This window comes from Oncorhynchus mykiss, chromosome 1 (assembly GCF_057628025.1).
Source record: "Oncorhynchus mykiss isolate SJ-2025 chromosome 1, ASM5762802v1, whole genome shotgun sequence".
Taxonomy (NCBI): domain Eukaryota; kingdom Metazoa; phylum Chordata; class Actinopteri; order Salmoniformes; family Salmonidae; genus Oncorhynchus; species Oncorhynchus mykiss.
Window position 1 is genome coordinate 71,136,077 of NC_143022.1, and position 22,003 is coordinate 71,158,079.

Here is a 22,003-nt window from a genome sequence, read left to right on the forward strand (position 1 = left end):
TAACAACTAAGTTAGATAGACCACACTCAGACAGAAATACACGGTCATGGTGAGATATATAGAGAATGGTCATTGGTCACAGTGAGAAGGAGATGGTCACGGACACGTTAAGACAGCGAGACGGACCATCACGGTGAAACAGAGAGAGAACCATTGAGTCAAGTCCCACTCCTCACAGACAGACAGACCGACAGAGACAAACGGACAGGGGAAAGCACAGGAGAGAGCCTCTCATTCCCAACTGAGATATTGAACGTTTGATGGAGAGTGCCAGTGGCATTCCTGCACATTAGATGGAATGTAATAATAAAACAAAGAGCGATGAGAGGGGGGGGATTGGAGGGAGCAGCCATAATGAGAGAGAAAGGGGGAGAAAGAGAGACAGAAAGAAAAAAGAGGGGGGGGAGCTGGCTAAAGCCAATGATCTACATTCAGCAGTCTGTCCAGATCAAATCAAATTGTATTTGTCACATGCACCAAATACAACAGGTAGACCTTACAGTGTAATGCTTACTTACAAGCCCTTAACCAACAATGCAGTTTTAAGAAAATACAACAAAAAAAAAAGTAAGAGATAAGAATAACAAATGATTAAAGAGCAGCAGTACGTAACAATAGCGTGGCAATATAGCAGGGGGTACCGAGTCAATGTGTGGGGGCACCGGTGTCGATGTAATTGAGGTAATATGTACATGTACCGGTAGGTAGAGTTATTAAAGTGACTATGCATAGATAATAACAGAGAGTAGCAGCAGCGTTCCAGAGGGGGAGGGGGCCATGCAAATAGTCTGGGTAGCCATTTGACTAGCTGTTCAGGAGTTGGACAGTCAGAGAGAGATCCATGGTACATAATCCATAACCAGTGGCCAGGCATCCAACAACTGCCTGTCCACACCAGGGTAGATGACTTACTTACTGACAATTCACATGCTGAGATACACATGTTCACATTCAAAGGCATGGTCCTCCATCTCTCTGGGGGCACTCAGCTAAATCCACAAAAGTCACTTGAGAAAAAAACCTCCTAGATTTATTACTGTTAAAATAAACGCAACAGTCCAATATCAAAATAACCATCCTCTATCTGCATTCTTTGGAAGGCATTACCTGGAAAGGATTGGTGAATAAGTGAATCAACTCCTCCAACCCCAGGCCCCATCCTCTCTCCACCCACAAGTCTAGACTCTTACCTTCAGGGCACAGAAGATACACGAGTCCTCCATGCACTTGTGTGTGGTCAGCTGCCGGAAGCTCCGGCGAAAGATGTCCAGGTGCCACAGGACCTGTGGGAAACAAGAGCAGGAAGGAGTGAGACAAAACATGAAAATGCTCCTCAGGCCTTCTCATTTCCTGATTTCTAAATGGAGTCTTGAGTTGTCTACTGAGTAAACAACAGAAAGGTGCTGTGTGCGGGACATTAGAAGGTTGGTAGAGTGTTTCCATCGAACCCCTGAGAGAGACAAAGCTGACAGTCAGATTGTCTCTGTGTCGCCTCCGCTGCTGCCTCAGATGGTCGACATCCCCGCAGTGCGTGTCTGATATAAAATGCAACGGGAGCATGTGACAAACATTTGCTCCGCTGCGTTGCCTGCGTTTGACTTTCCCACCCTCTAAGTGCCGGTGCTTCGCTCCAAAGGTCAAAGCTTTTCACAGATTCAAAACCCTTAGAGAGAGTAGGGACTGTCAATCTGTGGAAATCTAACTCTAAAAACCAGTGGAATTCCCTCGCTAACTCGTACCTGATGCTAAAGGATGTTCCTCCCTGGATTTGAGGTTAGTTACACAACCACAGTGGAGCCCACTGTTGTCCTGTCCAATCTCCCGTTGGCTCTGAGAGCCCACCACTGCTGTACTGTCCCAAGCCCATCCAATAGGAACAAGAGCAGGTCCTCACCAATCAGATCCCTGATGCCCTCCCAGGCTCTTAATCCCCTCAGCATGGGAGGAATCCTGCACGCCTCACCGGGAGTTACGGGAAGAAGGAATAAAGACTGATGGGGGAGCGAGACAGACAGAGGGAGAAAGAGAAAGATAGTGCGCGCTAGACCGCGGGAGAACGGGACAGAAGGTGGAATAGAGAGAGAGCGAGAGGTGAGAGAGAGAGAATGTGTGTATGTGTGTGTCTTGGGTATATGTGTGTGAGAGACCCCCTCTGAAGCCTATCACTTTGAGGAATGTACGCTTGCCCAGGTCGAGCTGAGATGCGGGTTGTCAGCGGAACAAACGTGGCCCTGGCAGTTTCCTGTCGGTAGGCTCCATGGCATACCATCTCCCATCTGGCACCCTGCCTGGGTACCCCCAAAGGGACAGGGTCCACCCCCACCTGTCTAGTGTCTACCCCGACCCCACAGTGCCCATGTCATGGTCCTGCTGCCAGGCTGCCACACATCACTGAGCAGAATCATAGAGAGGCCTGTCAGTCTCTGTTAACCTAACACCCCCTAACCTTCCTTTTTCTATCTCTCTGTTCCCCCTGTCTCAGACACTACCACCTTCACATTTTTCACACCAATCATGATCCACCCAAAATGATCACCCGATACTGTACAGTACAGCTGTGCTATCTTAATTTGATCCTTCTGTTGTCACAGATAATAAAAAAGTATTCTTAAATCAGTCATTTCCACTTTAAAATGTCAGACTTGATTTATCCTAACTAAAAATGGACCAACCCCTAGACAAATGTCCATTAATTAGAATCCACATAATAATTTGCCATTCTTGTTTGCTGCAGACTTATTTTCCTGCTGTGAGAAACTGGTCAAATTATAATAGTACATCTGTACGTCAAACATGGCTTCAATCAATTGAAACACCAATCATGATGGAACCAATTGTCACTCTATACTGTACGCCAATACATTTATGCAGCGATGTAAACAGCTATCCAAACTTTCCCCTAAGTTTTCAAACTAAAACACTGCTTCAATTCATTTAAACTCAAACAACATTAGGGGGTAAATAGTGAGTGTGGTCAGGCATGAGTAATACCTCAGTGAGCAGCAAGCCTGGAGCATCTGTTGGCCTCCAGCAGAGCCAGGCATTACAGCACTAGTACCCAGTGGAGCGGGTTAATAGCAATCAACAGCATTGAGCATGACAGGCCTCCAAAGGTCAATATAGCTGACCTCCGGTGACCTCCTCGAACAGTTTCTGCAAGGCAAGAGACTCCTCCAGGACAGTGTGAGCCAATACCACTTCTTAACGCTGCATACTTCCTCAGGCGTGAATATACAATCTGTCCAAGTGCGTGATAAAACACTATCATGGTTACTAAATTTGAAAGGACTTTAGTTTATTACAGCTGGTATAAGTTGGTTGCCTGAAGCAGTAGGAAAAAAGCACTGAGGCGGTTTAAGGACCATGTTGTGACACTGCTGACTGAGATACAAGAAGTACAAGAACTGTGAGGTTGAACTATAAAACTAATAGATGTTCCTTGATTAACATTTACCAACATCAAGCATATCAATTATTATTATTATTATTCATTTTTTTTACACTGCTGCTACTCTCTGTTCATTATCTATGCATAAGTGCTATTGACGTACAGATGTACTATTATAATTTGACCAGTTTCTCACAGCAGGAAAATAAGTCTGCAGCAACAAGAAATGCAAATTATTATGTGGATTATAATTAATGGACATTTTTCTAGGGGTTGATCCATTTTTAGTTAGGATAAATCAAGTCTGACATTTTAAAGTGGAAATTAGTGATTTAAGAATACTTTTTTATTATCTGTGACAACAGAAGGATCAAATTAAGATAGCACAGCTGTACTGTACAGTATCGGGTGATCATTTTGGGTGGATCATGATTGGTGTGAAAAATGTGAAGGTGGTAGTGTCTGAGACAGGGGGAACAGAGAGATAGAAAAAGGAAGGTTAGGGGTGTTAGGTTAACAGAGACTGACAGGCCTCTCTACGATTCTACCGGTACCGAGTCAATGCGCGGGGTACAGGTTAGTCAAGGTAATTGAGGTAATATGTAAATGTAGGTAGGGGTAAAGTGACTCTCGTTATTGTTATTTTATTGTGTTACTTTTTTAAACTTTAGTTTATTTAGTATATATTTACTTAAAACTGCATTGTTGGTTAGGGCTTGTGAGTAATAATTTCACCTGTTGTATTCGGCACGTGATAAAATAAAATTAGATTTGACATGCATTAATTTCTAGATGTAAAAAGGCAATGTGTCAAATACAATGATTTAAGTGGCCCAATTTTTTTGTTGTATAGGCCAATAAATTCAGAATGATAACTAAGTACAATTCTCAAAATGGAAACCTTCCAGAGCTTTGTCACTATGGACAGCAAAACATTGTTTTGTTAGTACAGCCTTCCCTTGAGTAGGCTATCAGCAAGATTTGGGCCGGAGGCTGGGGAGTTGGAAACGCTCACATTGAGATCAAAACATCCCAAAGAGAGTGATGAGAGATGAGTTCTATCCTGAGAAGTATCTTAAGATGAGAGGTTGCTGGTAATGCCCCATAAGACAGCCATAAGGAGGTTGTCAGCCACACGCACACATTAACATCTCCCAGATCTGGACCTCTCCTCCAGGTTTCATAACCGGACAACACACCAGACCATCTGCACTGCAGCAGCTTCACAGAAACTCAAAGGAATGCCTCAACACCTGGATGAGACCAAAAATGTGACTTTCAGTTTCACCTGGACTCAAAGAGCTGTGAGTTGGGGTCAAATGCCAGGTGAAACCATATGTAACATCGTGTGCCCGTCAGTCTGACAAAAAGTATGCCAGAACATTCCATCTATGCACCAAACAATCTGAACATCAGCAACAGATAAACTGAGTGTGTGATACCACAGGCCTTCAGTTATTTTTCTGAAGTATGTAATCGGAGACATTGGGAATTTCCTCTCATCCATTCCAGAATCGTTGGAATGTATATTCAGTTTATTTACGAGACCCCTGCTGTGTTGCCACTCTGTGTGACCCTGTCCCTGATAATGCCTTCAATCTGTCAGCCATCACTTGTGATAAAAGTGTTTCAGGGAACTGATCCAGGAACGAGAAGCATAAAAAGTGGGAAAATCCGACTGGAAGAGATGCAAATCGATGATATAACAAAAAGAGCAAAATTCCAGCTTTAATGCTGCCATGACGACAGCACTTAAAGCAGGATTAGCAGATTACACTTAAGCAGAGAAAGGGAGGTGGCAGTGGAGGGGGAAAACAGACAACTTCTAACCCCAACAACACAAACATATGGAGAGAGACACACGCATGCATGCACTGCCCAAACACACAGCAAACCCACATCCCTACATTATTAAACTGAGTGTTTCATCTTTACTTCCAGGGGCAGTCTAAATCAACATCTCTAACCTCTCCTCCACATGGAAAAAGCTACAGTAGCTAGCCCTCCATCCAGCCTGCCTCGGTGCAGCTTGTACGGCACTATGCAACCAATCACACCCCAAAGACCCAACAACACTGACTGGTTTACTCACCCAATCAGAGAAGGGTGAGCATCACAATACCCAGGGAACCGCCTCATTCCAAGGCTACCCCTCAGACAAGACTTAGGAAAGAACATGTGGCATGACCGATTTCATTCCGAAGGTGGAGGCGTGAATGCAAAACCTTTTTAGGCCATGATGAATAGCTCCCCGCCTTAATGAGCAGTGGCCGGTATGGTATCAGTGTCTGTGTGCAAGTAGTATGTGTTACTGCAGTTCTTTTACAAGGGCTAAATTAGAATAACAGAAAATATAGCTTTTGAGTCTATATTGCATGGAGAGAGAATGGGATCATATGTGCATAATGCGCAATCAGCACAATTCCTGGTTTGTGTTTGTCTTCCTGTCCTATGCCCCCTACCAGGTCCAATATGTTGCTTGTTCTCCCACCGCGGACTGCAGATCCAGACCATGGCATTCTTCCAACGCACACAGACTATTCTTCCCAGGTTTGTGAACCCTTCTTTCTTTGTGGTGGTCTGTTCTTCTTAGAGACAGATGTCCAGGATGGAAACACTGTCCAGTCCACAACTGTACTAAACAAAGCAGAGAGCAGAAAAGGAAGGTACCTCTCCATATGGGATTGGTAGGAGGCAGTGGAGGCTCCTCAGAGGAGGAAGGGGAGGACCATTCACCTCAGTGAATTTCATACAAATTTAAATTGTGAAATATATATATATATTTTTATAAAACTCTATTAAAAATATTAATGTCACCAATTAATTGATTAAAACACACTGTTCTGCAATGAATGTCTACAGTAGCCTCAACAGCACTCTGTAGGGTAGCACCATTGTAGCCAGAGGACAGCTAGTTTGCATCCTCCTCTGGGTACATTAACTTCAATACAAAACCTAGGAGGCTCATGGTTTTCACACCCCTTCTACAGAATTACACAGTAATGACAACTTCTGGAGGACATTCTCAGCAAGCTATAAGAGCTCTTGCAGCATGGGTTTACTAATGTGTAAGTTCTATTAGCTATGTTGACTATGACATTAGCTATTATGGTGACGATGTAGGCTGTCTAGCGGTTAGCGGTTATGATATGAAGGTTGGGCTTGGAAAGGTTATTTCGCCTGGTCACAGACAGCTGATGCGTTGTGTACTGAAGTCCACAAGCGAAGAGAAAAGGTGAGATAGGAGAGCACGTAGATGCAAGAAGGAATTACTACGAGCAAAGTGATCATGCTGTTTGTATGTGGTTGCTATGAAAGTGTACTGTGTTTGCGTGTGATCAGCTGTGTATTCATTCAGCCGATTCTGTTGAAAAACATTTCTGAAACGGAAACAAACGGAACAAAATGGGGATAAACATACCTGAATTTGTTTGCAACTCTTGGACTAATGATTACACCCTAAATAATTTAGATGCAGGGCAAGAGTGTGCAAGGCGGCATTGAATGTGTCACTGTCTGTCACCTTGATAATAAAAAACGATCTCGACCTGTGCACCTATGTTGTAAACTTTAATTCATAGGCTAGGATGTAGCAACCTCATAATGGGTATAAGGAAAATGTTAGTATTATGTAGTATAGAGGTCGACCGATTATGATTTTTCAACGCCGATACCAATGCCGATTATTGGAGGACAAAAAATATCCGATACCGATTAATCGGCCGATTTTTTTAATGTATTTGTAATAATGACAATTACAACAATACTGAATGAACACTTATTTTAACGTAATATAATACATCAATAAAATAAATTTTTCCTCAAATAAATAATGAAACATGTTCAATTTGGTTTAAATAATGCAAAAACCAAGTGTTGGAAAAGGAAGTAAAAGTGCAATACGTGCCATGTAAGAAACATTTAAGTTTCTTGCTCAGAACATGAGAACATTTGAAAGCTGGTGGTTCCTTTTAACATGAGTCTTCAATATTCCCAGGTAAGAAGTTTTAGGTTGTAGTTATTATAGAAATTATAGGACTATTTCTCTCTATACCAATTGTATTGCATATACCTTTGACTATTGGATGCTCTTATAGGCACTTTAGTATTGCCAGTGTAACAGTATAGCTACCGTCCCTCTCCTCGCTCCTCCCTGGGCTCGAACCAGGAACACATCGACAACAACCACCCTCGAAGCAGCGTTACCCATGCAGAGCAAGGGGAACAACTACTCCAAGTCTCAGAGCGAGTGACGTTTTAAACGCTATTAGCGCGCACACTCTTTCAGTGAAATACGGAACCGTTCCGTATTTTATCTAACGGGTGGCATCCATAAGTCTAAATATTCCTGTTACATTGCACAACCTTCAATGTTATGTCTTAATTACGTAAAATTCTGGCAAATTAGTTTGCAATGAGCCAGGCGGCCCAAACTGTTGCATATACCCTGACTCTGCGTGCAATGAACTCAAGAGAAGTGACACAATTTCACCTGGTTAATATTGCCTGCTAACCTGGATTTCTTTTAGCTAAATATGCAGGTTTAAAAATATATACTTCTGTGTATTGATTTTAAGAAAGGCATTGATGTTTATGGTTTGGTACATGTTGGAGCAACGACAGTCCTTTTTCGCGAATGCGCACTGCATTGATTATATGCAACGCAGGACACGCTAGATAAAATAGTAATATCATCAACCATGTGTAGTTATAACTAGTGATTATGATTGTTTTTTACAATATAAGTTTAATGCTAGCTAGCAACTTACCTTGGCTTCTTACTGCATTCGCGTAACAGGCGGGCTCCTTGTGAGGCAGGTGGTTAGAGCGTTGGACTAGTTAACCGTAAGGTTGCAAGACTGAATCCCTGAGCTGACAAGGTAAAAATCTGTTGTTCTGCCCCTGAACAAGGCAGTTAACCCACCGTTCCTAGGCCGTCATTGAAAATAAGAATGTGTTCTTAACTGACTTGCCTAGTTAAATAAAGGTGTAAAAAATAATAATAATAATTAATCTGCAAAATCGTCATCCAAAATTACAGATTTTCGATTGTTTTGAAAACTTGAAATCGGCCCTAATTAATCGGCCATTCCGATTAATCGGTCGACCTCTAATGTAGTACCCTAAACCTATCGATATTACATTGAGCTGGGTGATTGGAATATGAATGACAGTCATCCGATACACTGTAATAGAAATAAGGACATGCTCATATAAAAATCATTGTCCTCCTCATCTTAAATGGCACTGACCGCCACTGATAGGAGGGCCAAAGGAAGACAGGTGTCTGCCTGTATGCTAACATGGGACATAGCTGCTTGTTACTGCGATGTTCCAGCCCTTTCCCTCATACTAATCAGATGTCAGAACAACACGACAACTCTACTCCTCATCTGAGCACAGACCCAACTACTACAATTCACAAACGTGCCATTTCTACTGGCCCTGTGAGGCCCTGAGGTATTCCAAGCATACATCCTCTTGATCACTTTGGTCACAATTATACAACACTTGCACGCCACGCCGCTCAAGTCAGGCAAGTGAAGCTCAACATATTTGTTCCCAGGTTTGCGTGTCCTTGTTGGACTGTGGAGCGTGGAGGAGAGGGTTGTTAGGAAGGCACACGGCACAGATGCTGCTCTCCTATTGGCCTCAAGGCATCTCGCGGGCCCCTTTCTGTACATGATATGGAAATGAGAGAGGCAGGAGAGCATGACAAAGTCATCCCGACTGGACAGCTCTGGAGGAAAGTGATAGCCCAGCAGAAAAAAAAAGAGCCGTCGTTGACTATTTGTTTCTGCATTATCATGAAGTGCATGTGAAAAAGAGAAGGCAGGAAGGAGAGAGGAACTGATGGAAGGAAAGAGGGAGGAGGGAGAGAGGAAGAAGGGCTCTGTTGAACCGCAGGACATCTGTTTCCTGAGATGGTATGTCAGGTGATATATTTCTCATGTTTTCCCAACACTGCACTTAATCAGAACTATGGACAGTATCTATCGTTAAAAAGAAGGTGTGGAGCTCAAAGCAACTGTAGGAAAAATGTGAGACTAGAAACATGACCAAATCAGACAGAGACAAATTGTGCAAGTAATTACTATAATCAAAACAAACACCACAAGGCTATTCTAAACAGCAGACAAATGCTCAACTCAAGCTGTTAACTCAAGTCTCCAGGGATGATTAGGACACAGGAAGTACTAAGCTGCCACCAGGAAGTAGGCATGCTTTGCTTTGTTTTCTTGCTCCAGTCGTGAGTCGTGACAGGAAATGGGTTATGTCATAGTTGTTTTTACCTTCCTTCCATCTCAAGCCCTAGAACACATGAAAGACAGATGCCCAAATACCCAACACACAGGACCACTAGATTGGACAGATTTCCATCTGGTGAAGTTTTCATTCTGGAAAACATTTACTTGACAGAGGGATGCCATGGGCCGCTTCTTTTGGAATATGGAATATCAGAGAGTATTGTGGAGCTGTCCTTTGGCAAAAATAATGTCCTATTTCGAATGGAACTGGGTCCTTCAGTGCTAAATCGGACATCTTATGAAAGAGTGACATGATTTCCCCCTGGGATTTATAGGACTTTCAATGAACCTTTCAACGCAGTGTGGCTTACATGCTCCCATGCCCCTTTTTTTTCCAACGCGGTTTTAATAGGAGCTACTCAATTGCTTCATCTTTTAAAACCAGATATGCTAAGACAGTCACAACACAGACGATTTGCTGTGGTAGTCAGCCCCATATGTGATCAGTCTGGATGAGAGCAAGGGAATTGAAAACTGAGTGGCAAATCCTTTAGCTGAAAGATTGTTCTTCTGTAAGACTACAGTAACATATTCAAATGTTTAAATAAATCATTGCAAACTGCCACCCCTACTGTACATAATAGGCTGTCAATTAAATAGGCCTAGATGCTCAATGCCGGGTGTTAGGAAACGAGACACTAGAATGTTGCAATCAATCTAAAGATACTTTATACAAGCTTTCATTGTGTTTAAATGTTACATATCAGTCTTGAGATTTATTTTGGATTCCTTTCACATGATAGGAAGCTAATTAGTTAAGGCCAGAAGGTCCTTAATCTTAAACTGAGCCATGACCCATGACTCATGGGTGAGAGTTACACGCAGATAGGTGTTTACAAACACAGGGGGTGTCTAGACGCTACATTTCTCCTCCTCTCATGTCTTCCCCTCTCCCATTTCCTGTAACTCAACTGGTTCTTATTATGTGCCTCGGTATGAAGGTTTTACTTTCAAACATTTGATGAAGAATGTGAACTCAAACACAATGGCCTTTCGTGCGTCCCTGCATGCTTCAGAAACTCAAAACAACATGATTAGATAAAACTGTAGCGGTGATGTTAGAGAGGGGTAAAGCTAAAGATATCTGTTCGGGCGTCAGGCAGGTATTCACACTGCCAACGAAAGTACATGTAAGATTCTGTTCCATCACAGACTGATGCTCATCCACATAGGGAGGAACTTGTAAGTGCTTAAGTCATCTCTCAAAGGTAGGTACCTCAGATCCTCTGCTCTAAGCAAAGACAGAATGGCAGGTATGTACCTCTGGTTTCAATAAACCCTTTCACCCAGGGACAGTGATTTAGGGCTTTTCAATTAAGCCCAGAGTACTGCAGCTACCAGAAGTGGTGAGTACTGGACATCAATCGAAGTGTTTTGAGCTGTAGCAAAACAATACTGTACAATAGGCTTAACCAAACTTAAACTCAGAAATAGACTGAAATGAAACCATTCTAATAACATATAGCAGCAATATGTATATGTCCAGATTACACATTTAAATGCACAGTGGATTGCAAACCGACTTACATACAGCACACTCTTTGAAAAAAAAGTGCAATCTAGAACCTAAAATGGTTATTCAGCTGTCCCCATAGGAGAATCCTTTGAAGTACCCTTTGGTTCCAGGTAGAACCCTTTTGGGTTCCACATACTGTAGAACCCTTTCCACAGAGGGTTCTACATGGAACCCAAAAGAGTTCTACCTGAAACCAAAAAGGGTTCTCCTATGGGGACGACCAAATATCATTTTTTCTAAGAGTGTACTTCCAACTCAGCATAGAACTTATTTGCTTAAATCCTTTTTATATGCCCATATTCAAATGTTCCCAAATGATGACCTTTTCAACAAAGTTATGCCTGTTAAATCGTGTGTGGGCAAAATAAGAGACAATATCAGAGAACTTAATGAAGCCTAGTTAACGCAGAGCATTTAATTTAAGACAAAAAATGACTGTTTTCGCCCCCGGCCTGCCGATACGCTGTTTCAGCATATTGTTATGGCTCCCAGCAGCAGACAATACATTATCAGCTCCCCCCCTCTGTCTCCTTACTCATAACTGACACTAATTTGTAGCTTTGGCGGTATTATCAGTCAGTTAAGCCCCTGTATTTCTATATGGCTGATTATATGGTGATCCAAAAATAGAGTGAAAACTAATGACAGGTTGTTTGGCTGGGTAATTATGGTGCATGGCAGCATCTGTCTGACAATTGTTTATGGGGACTAGAAGCTTGGCTTAAGTCACAGGCGACTGACTGCCTGGCAGGCACCATATTAAACTTTTGGAAACGCCTTTCCCATTTCCCCCGAAGTACGGTGTGAGTGGGTCCTCCCAGTCAAGCTGGCAGTGCCTGGGCAGCAGTCCTATAGAAGGCAATGGTAGAACCACTTTCTTAAGCCACTTGTTCAGGCTGAGTCCTTCTGGATGAGAGAGTGGACAAGAGTCTCCCACCCACTACGTCAAGTAAAGTGTCTATGAGTACACTAATAAGAGACTGGTTATCCAGGCATTTCATAAGACTCAAGTCTAATTCACCAATCATTTACTTAACATGAGTCCTTCAATGATGACTTGGTGACTTGTTGGTGTGGTGACTTGCAGTGGTTGAATTTTAAGACGACTAAATAATGGACTGTTTTACAGTAGAACAAATGAATTGCTGTTATTGTTGTTTTATATTTATCAATGGATTGACATTGTATGGGACTACATGGGAATCTGTAATTACAGGATTGCATCAGCAGAGGGATTAGTCAGGAACAAAGGCTGATTATCACGAGATCGAGCATAAAGTCTCATATCACTGACAGCTTAGAAATTGGACTAATCTGAAAATGTGGGTATGAGAAGCCAGAAGTATGGGAAGCAGACTCCGAGTGAAGAACATCACCACACGGAAATATTTAAAGCTACACTCGGGAGCATGATGTTCTGAGAACATTCTGGGTGTGTGTATCATGCGACATGAAATGTATCGTCCTCTCTCTGTCATGTCAAAGTGAGGATACTAACACGTATTTCAGAGAGTTGTGTTTCACTATATTTTCCTAAGGGTGCCACACAGGACTTGTCTATTACTGTCTGTAATCACTGCTCCTCCCCTTGAAATCTCACAGAATTCTAACTCCTTTTCCTTAACGTTATAGAGCAAATTTAGAAGGGACGTCGACGTAACTTGTAGCGACGTAAGAAGCAAAATTCTGTTTTCAAAATAATAATTATTTTGAGCTAATGTGACATAATAAAGAAATGTGCACATGTCGCAACAGCAATGATAATTCGCCTTGTTTAACTCTTATTAAAATCTCTTTCCATTAAAGGATGTCGATTTTAACTCGTTTGACTGCTAGGATTGTACATGAATCCCTTTGCGCATGTGCATAATCATAGACAAATCCGACAGGAGAGTTTTAATGATGAAAGTTGGACAGAGGATCTCAAAATCTCTGCGCAAGAGACACTTTCACAAACTTATTTTCTGGTAATTGTGCCTTATTCTGTGCTAGAGTTAGGCGGTATTCAGATTTTCATACCGTCATACCGTTTCTGTACCATACCAAGGTATAGGGATTTACCGGAAGTGCACACAAACTATACATTTTTTCAAAATGCACTAAACAAATTAGGCAGCAGGGACTGTTGATGTGATGTTGCATTCGTGAACTTGAACAGTTTAATTATTGTTTACGCCAATTATTGAAGGGTCGCTTTGTTATTTTATTTTTTGAAGCTAAAATGCTTGACTGCATGTGAAATAATGAATGACTCGTATGCTTTGTGATGACATGAACAAATGAATGATTGATTGATACATTAGGCTACATAAGTATTGAAATATAGGCCTTAAGTAAGTTACTGTATTAAGACTAAACAGAATGCACTCTTAGGCCTGCAGTTAGATGGTGGTTATAACAGGCAGCTATACTAAGCCTAGTAATGATAATGACATTACTTATTTGTATAATGATTATCATAATAATAGTAGTAGTAATAATAACAATAAGAGGGAGATCAAGAACAATGAGGGTTATTATTTGTATTATTCATATTATTTTTCGGAAAATGTGGAATAGTGTAAACAACACTAAAGAAGTTCTAAGTAAAAACAGAGGGGCTGTTCCAACAAAAACAAGTGCAAAGCCTTTAAATAGTCAAATTTGTGATGTTGTTTATCTGACATGTTTGCCTGTTTATCTGACAACACTCAAACGGGCAACATAAGCAGGATCTGTCTTTTTTCTGTAAATAAACAGTACTGGTCAAAAGTTTAGAACACCTACTCATTCAAGGGTTTTTCTTTATTTTTTTACTATTTTCTACATTGTAGAATAACAGTGAAGACATCAAAACTATGAAATAACACATATGGAATCATGTAGTAACCAATATTTTATTTTTGAGAGTCTTCAAAGTAGCCACCCTTTGCCTTGATGACAGCTTTGCAAATTCTTGGCATTCTCTCAACCAGCTTCATGAGGTAGTCCCCTGGAATGCATTTCAATTAACAGGTGTGCCTTGGTAAAAGTCGCTATGGTGAAACTAGCTCTCATGAGGACCGCCACAGTAAAGGAAGACCCAGAGTTACCTCTGCTGCGGAGGATAAGTTCATTAGGGTTACCAGCCTCAAAAATTGCAGCCCAAATAAATGTTTCACAGAGTTCAAGTAACAGTCACATCTCAACATCAACTGTTCAGAGGAGACTGCGTGAATCAGGCCTTCATGGTCTATTCGATGCAAAGAAAACACTACTAAAAGGACACCAATAAGAAGAAGAGACTTGCTTAGGCCAAGAAACACGAGCAATGGACATTAAACTGGTGGAAATCTGTCCTTCGGTCTGATAAGTCCAAATTTGAGATTTTAGGTTACAGCCGCTGTGTCTATGTGAGACAGAGTAGGTGAACGGATGATCTCCGCATGTGTGGTTCCCACCGTGAAGCATGGAGGAGGACATGTGTTGGTATGGGGGTGCTTTGCTGGTGACACTGTCTGTGATTTATTTAGAATTCATGGCACACTTAACCAGCATGGCTACCACAGCATTCTGAATGCCAAGAGTGTGCAAAGCTGTCATCAAGGCAAAGGGTGGCTACTTTGAATAATTAGTTTAACACTTTTTTGGTTACTACATGATTCCATATGTGTTATATCATAGTTTTGAATTCTTCACTATTATTCTACAATGTAGAAAATAGTAAAAATAAAGAAAAACCCTTGAATGAGTAGGTGTGTCCAAACTTTTGATTGCTACTGTATATGGATGATAAATAAAGCCAGGCATATTTAACAGTTAGGCTATTGATTATAGACCTAATTAAGTTGGTTTCCTCTCTCCTCACTTTTCTTAGACAACTAAGGCAAGGGCTGTTTTCTTGTCTCCTAACTCCGCTGCTGCTACCGCCACATTGTTCTCAACACCAATATGCTGGTTAACTTTGCTATTATCCACATAGCAACATGGTCTAGGAAAAGGTGCCAATTCAACAGCGCACTGATCTCTCAGAACCGCAGACAGTGACCACTATCGAATGCAGGAGAAAGCGCATTTGTTATAAAATAATTGTATTTTTATTCGTTTTTCACCATTGTCCTTAACCATATACAATTTCAGTAGCACGTCTTAGAGTTATGGACTGTGCCATCCCCACGGTCTCCACAATGGATTAGTCCACTCAGACGAGGCAGGTGTCTTGCACATCACGATATTATATATTTTTTGCTTCTGCTCGACTAAAGAAATCTCTGTCGACCAACAGCCTATCTACCAACAGCCTATCTACCAAGCAATCAACCAGTTCACTAAATGGGGTCAGTCCTAGTGTTGATTCTGGGGGGGTTAACATCAGTGGGATTGAAATTGACCCCAAATGCAGTGAATAAATTAAGTGTTATTTGAATCACAGTGTAATCAACACTGTGTGATGTTGTTGTTACTTGACTGTGTTGAGTTCATTTCCTTTAACTCTATCAGAGAGAAAAAGTCGTGGGAGGGGCCTCTGTACTTTTTTCCGTAATGCTTTGCTGCAGGTAGATATTTCGAATAGTTTGTATTAATATCTTTGTTTCTACAGGCACATTCATTGATTTTATACTATACCAAGATGAATAACTTACATTTTTCTAAACTAATCCAATCTGTAAGGGGTTGGACTTATTGCACCCGTTACTGAGATGGTTGTTCCAGTTTAGATGGTTTAGGTAGTGTTGTTTATTATGTCTTTCACCATAGCAGTCATTCTGAATGCAGGTTGTGGGTGATAAAATATTGACATTGTTGGATGTCCTCCCTCTGGCAGGATACCGTAAGGAATTAATAATCACTTCACAAACCAGTTTATTGCTGGTCTGATGTAGCCCATGAGACAACATTTTATTTTCAGACCACAATGTTAAGGACAACTAGGCCTCGTGAAATGTATAATGCACAAAGGTTTGACTTTAAAGTCAAACACATTCACTTGTTCAGTCACTCACTCAGTGAAGGTTTCAAGACTGAAAGTTATTGAATGCAACAACTATGTCTCTGTCACTAACAAATACATTCATGGGTGGGTAGCTCTCACATTCAACTGAAAGGCATGCTGGGATATATGCAAATACGGCTTTATAACCTGCAACACTAAAGAACACCCCCCCAAAAGAATAATATATATACTGTTACACTACATGAGTTCAGCAACAGCTCTAATAAAGTGTTAATTTAAGTCTGGATTTGCAACACCCGTGGTGTTAAGGACCACCACTCTAGGAGTGTTAGTTTGTGAACACTATGAAAAGTTTTATTTTTAACATTATTTTGGTGGGTCACATATAATTTTACTGTGGGTGTTTAATATTCTGGATGTTAAAATAAATTCTGACCTAAATTTTGCTGTGTGTGCGTGCAAGCAGTAGTGTGTTTGTTTGTATCCCTACCTGCAGTGCGCTGTTGAGGAAGCAGCTGTTTTGGCCCGGCTCGTTGCTGAGTCCTTTACTGGGGGCGATGGATGTCATGGTGCGTGGGGTAAAGATCCCCTGCAGTCCGCCACTTCCGGACGCAAAGTAGTTCCTCTTCCAAGACATGTTCCTGGCTGTGAATCACCTATTTCCCGGGATCAACACTTAACAGTCCGCCCCCATGACAAAAAACACAGGGCCATCTTTGCAGTGGCAGAAAAAAACAGAGAGTAAAAATCAGTGGGTGTCCAAAAAGGGCTAGAAAGACAAAAAAATCTATACAACTGTTGTTAGTTTTTCCAATGGTTTGATTTGACTGATGGAGTCCAGAGACTCTAATGTTCCTAGCGCAATATCGGACAGGGTGTGTCCTGTCTAATCCAGTCTTCAGAGAGATTGAGCGAGTGGAATCTTCTCATCCTCTAGCTTTCTCACTCCCTCTTAGTTTCCCTCCTGGACTCTCCCTCTTTCTTGAACTCGTTTGTGGAATCTCACAGACGTCTGACACTAGGGGACTCGTTGATGGTAGTTGTTGTTGCTGCTGCAGGTGTGTCGACCTTCACTGGTGTCTCCTGCACAGCCAAGTACAGAGTCTTAGCTCCTCAACAACAGAAGCTCTTTACAGAACAGGCCAAAGGGGAGAGAGGTGAAAGTTCACACTTCAGCAGATCTGCAGGGGGACAAGAACATAGAAGTTTATGAGCGGGCTCCTCCCCATACCACCTCCCCTCACTGGTTTTATCACACTCCCACACTAAAGTCACAATAGAGGGAGATATATCTACGATCAAGATCCTCTCTCCCACTCAAAGTGCCATGTCTCCTCCAGTGCTCTCCCTGCCCTACCTCTGTCTTTACTCGATTTCCACACGCAGTATGCAAATGTCTCCACTATCACCATGGTGGAAGGGGAATATATTTGCTGACAGTCATCCCATTTGCGGAGCGTTAAGACGGGTGAAAAGGATACAGCTCAGTCGAAGCCCACTCTCCACTGGGTCTCTGCACAAGTGCCTGGGACTGCATTCCCTCCTTCCTTCTAGCACACACTGTGCAGATAATGCCTTGCGGAGACGTGGTGGTGTGACGTCACTCTGCCACGAGCGGTGCAGGTCTGAGGCACTCTAATCAGAAATCCACAGACAGGCTAAATAAAGCTGTGCAAAGTCTGCACGGTGGGCGGACACAGGTCTGTGAAGGTGATTATGAGGATGACGAGGACAACGTAGAGAGAGTGGTAATTCCACAGTGGATTTATAAAACCGTTGTCACTATCATACAGGTGAATATTATACATCTCATTGCCCTTAGTAATATGGAAGGAAACTTTTTATTTTTTATTTTTCTCCTAATTTCGTGGTATCCAATTGGTAGTAGTTACAGTCTTGTCTCATCGCTGCAACTCCTGTACAGACTCGGGAGAGGCGAAGGTCGAGAGACACGTGTCCTCCGAAACACAACCCAACCACTGCTTCTTGACACAATGCACATCCAACCCGGAAGCCAGCCGCACCAATGTGTCGGAGGAAACACAGTACACCTGGCGACCTGGTCAGCATGCACTGTGCCCGGCCCGCCACAGGAGTTGCTAGAGCGCGATAAGACAAGGATATCCTTGCCGGCTAAACCCTCCCTAACCTGGACGACGCTGGACAAACCAGAATCTCTGGTGGCACAGCTAGCACTGCGCCACCCGGGAGGCCCATGGAAAGAAACTTAAGGTGGCTTTACATTAGGTGATCTTATGCAGCCATTCAATAAAAAACACTTCAGCAGACTGTATGAAAATGCCCATAATCTGAACATGCACATAAAATGTTATGATAAAGGAGATTCATATATACAGTTGAAGTCGGAAGGCTACATACACCTTAGCCAAATACATTTAAACACAGTTTTTCACAATTCCTGACCATTAATACAAGTAAAAAGTCTATGTTTTAGGTCAGTTAGGATCCTCACATTATTTTAAGAATATGAAATGTTAGAATAAAAGTAGAGAGAATGTTTTATTTCAGATTTGATTTCTTTCATCACATTCCCAGTGGGTCAAAAGTTTACATACACTCAATTAGCATTTGGTAGCATTGCCTTTAAACTGTTTAACTTAGGTCAAACGTTTTGGGTAGCCTTCCACAAGCTTCCCACAATAAGTTGGGTGAATTTTGGCCAATTCCTCCTGACAGAGCTGGTGTAACACAGTCAGGTTTGTAGGCCTCATTGCTCGCACATGCCTTTTCAGTTCTGCCCACACATTTTCTATAGGATTGAGGTCAGGGCTTTGTGATGGCCACTCCAATACCTTGACTTCATGACTGATGTCTTCAGATGTTGCTTCAATATATCCACATAATTTTTCTTCCTCATGTGAAGAGCACCAGACCCTCCTGCAGCAAAGCACACCCACAACATGATGCTGCCACCCACGTGCTTCACGGTTGGGATGGTGTTCTTCGGCTTGCAAGCCTCCCCCTTTTTCCTCCAAACATAACGATGGTCATTATGGCCAAACAGTTCTATTTTTGTTTCATCAGACCAGAGGATATTGCTCCAAAAAGTATGATCTTTGTCCCCATGTGCAGTTGCAAACTGTAGCCTTATGACTTTTTTATGGTGGTTTTGGAGCAGTGGCTTCTTCCTTGCTGAGCGGCCTTTCAGGTTGTGTCGATGTAGGACTCGTTTTACTGTGGATATAGATACTTTTGTACCTGTTTCCTCTAGCATCTTCACAGGGTCCTTTGCTGTTGTTCTGGGATTGATTTGCACTTTTCGCACCAAAGTACATTCATCTCTAGGAGACAGAACGCGTCTCCTTCCGGAGTGGTATGCGTGGTCCCATGGTGTTTATACTTGTGTACTATTGTTTGTACAGATGAACGTGGTACCTTCAGACATTTGGAAATTGCTCCCAAGGATGAACCAGACTTGTGGAGGTCTACAATTATTTTTCTGAGGCCTGGCTGATTTCCTTAGATTTTTCCCATGATGTCAAGCAAAGAATTGGCGTCAACATGGGCCAGCATCCCTGTGGAATGTCTTCGACACATTGTAGAGTCCATGCCCCGACGATTGAGGTTGTTCTGAGAGCAAAGGGGGCGGGTGCAACTCAATATTAGGAAGGTGTCCTTAATGTTTTGTTCAGTCAGTGTATACAGTGCATTTGGAAAGTATTCCACATTTTGTTACGTTATAGCCTTATTCTAAAATGTATTCAAAAAATGTTTTTCCTCATAAATCTACACACAATACCCTGTATTGACAAATTGAAAACACGGTTTTTGAATTTTTGCAATATTTTTTTTTTTTTTAATGAAATAAATACTTTATTTACATAAGTATTCAGACCCTTTGCTATGAGACTCGAAATTGAGTTCAGGTGCATCCTGTTTCCATTGATCATCCTTGAGATGTTTAAACAACTTGGAGTCCACCTGTGGTAAATTCAATTGATTAGACATGATTTGTAAAGGCACACACCTGTGTGGTCCCACAGTTGACAGTGCATGTCAGAGCAAAAACCAAGCCATGAGGTCGAAGGAATTGTCCGTAGAGCTCCGAGACAGGATTGTGTTGAGGTACAGATATGGGGAAGGGTACCAAAACATTTCTGAAACATTGAAGGCCCCATGAACACAGTGGCCTCCATCATTCTTAAATGAAAGAAGTTTGGAACCACCAAGACTCATCCTAGAGCTGTCCGCCCGGCCAAACAAAGCAATCGGGGTAGGAGGGCCTTGGCCAGGGAGGTGAACAAGAATCCAATGGTCACTCTGACAGAGCTCCGGATTTGCTCTGGGGAGATGGGAGAAACTTCCATAAGGACAACCATCTCTGCAGCACTCCACCAATTAGGCCTTTATGGAAGCCACTCTTCAGTAAAAGGCACAAGACAGCCCACTTGGAGTTTGCCAAAAGGCACCTAAAGAACTCTCAGACCATGAGAAACAAGATTCTCTGGTCTGCTGAAACCAATATTGAACTCTTTGGCCTGAATGCCAAGCATCATGTCTGGAGGAAGCCTGGCACCATCCCTACAGTGAAGAATGGTGGTGGCAGCATCATGTTGTGCGGAAATTTTTCAGCCACAGGGACTGGGAGACTAGCCAGGACTGAGGAAAAGATTAACGTAGCAAAGTACAGAAACATCCTGTATGAAAACCTGCGCGCTCAGGACCTCAGACTGGGGAGAAGGTTCACCTTCCAATAGGACAATGACCCTAAGCGAACAGCCAAGACATTGCAGGAGTGGCTTCGGGACAAATCTCTGCATGATCCTGGACTTGAACCCGATCGAACATCTCTGGAGAGACCTGAAAATAGCAGTGCAGCGATGCTCCCCATCTGACCTGACAGAGCTTGAGAGGATCTGCAGAGAAGAATGAGAGAAACTCCCCAAATACAGGTGTGCCAAGCTTGTAGTGCCATACCCAAGAAGACTCAAGGCTATAATCGCTTCCAAATGTCCTTCAACAAAACACTGAGTAAAGGGTCTGAAAACCTATGTAAATTTAATATTTCAGTTTTGTATTTATAAAAATGTGGAGAAAAAAAAGTTTTTAAAAATGGTTTTGCTTTGTCATTATGAGGTATTGTGTCAATTTTAGAATAAGGCTGTTACAGAACAAAATGTGGAAAAAGTCAAGGGTTCTGAATGCACTGTATATGCTTATGGAAACATTTATGATACTATGAAACATTTATTAGGTTTGGTCGCTAAAAATCCGAGCTCTTGGCGGTTTTTAGGTAGGCTCTTTCTCAGTCCTTCCATATCCATCATCATCACAATGAACTTTAAATGGTCCGACTTCAGGGCAGAGTCGCAGGGAAGGGACGAGGGGGAGATGAAAGGGAGAGGGATTAAGACGGTGGGAGAGAACAATGAAAGAGGTAATAAGGTGGCGGTACAGAGGAGGAGCGCGAGAGTCAGTGCATCCCTATCGTGTGTTGCTGTGACGAACCGAGCCTTCTCTCCTCTTCCTTTTCCGGTCCTCCACTCCTCTCTTCTTCTCTCCTCCGGGTGTGTTTACCCAGTGTTGAATCACAAGCTGACCTGTACTTGTGATGTCACCCGGTCACATGCCTGTCTGATTGTGTTTGCTCTTCACAACCCGGACCTGAGGCACCGGCTGGCAGGATCAACCAACCTCTGGTGTACAGTGTACACAGTCTGACTATGAAGGACACTAAGTTTTTGAGTTTTGTGTTTGCAGACACCAAACGGGAAAACATCAATACTCCTGAATGAGTCATTCAGTAATGAGTCATTCATAAACCACCACTCTACAAATGTGGGAAGAAATATCCTCCTTCCACACACTTTATAAAAAAACAGTGTAAAAAAACAAAATGTGAGCAATTAATCACCGTC

The 22,003-nt window shown here is 42.3% G+C and overlaps 1 protein-coding gene across 7 annotated transcripts in view; it reads right to left on the reverse strand.

The window, feature by feature from the left end:
* Window positions 1-22,003, reverse strand: part of LOC110527734 (ubiquitin carboxyl-terminal hydrolase 54) — a 117,880-nt gene that overhangs the window by 40,062 nt on the left and 55,815 nt on the right. For all 7 annotated transcript variants that reach the window (XM_090238417.1, XM_090238410.1, XM_090238415.1 and 4 more), the window contains 2 exons: window positions 16,615-17,305; window positions 1,191-1,283 (listed from right to left, as the gene is read on the reverse strand). In XM_090238417.1, the coding sequence (XP_090094543.1) occupies window positions 1,191-1,283; window positions 16,615-16,761 (240 nt within the window). In that variant the 5' untranslated portion in view covers window positions 16,762-17,305. The remainder of the gene's footprint in view (window positions 1-1,190; window positions 1,284-16,614; window positions 17,306-22,003) is intronic.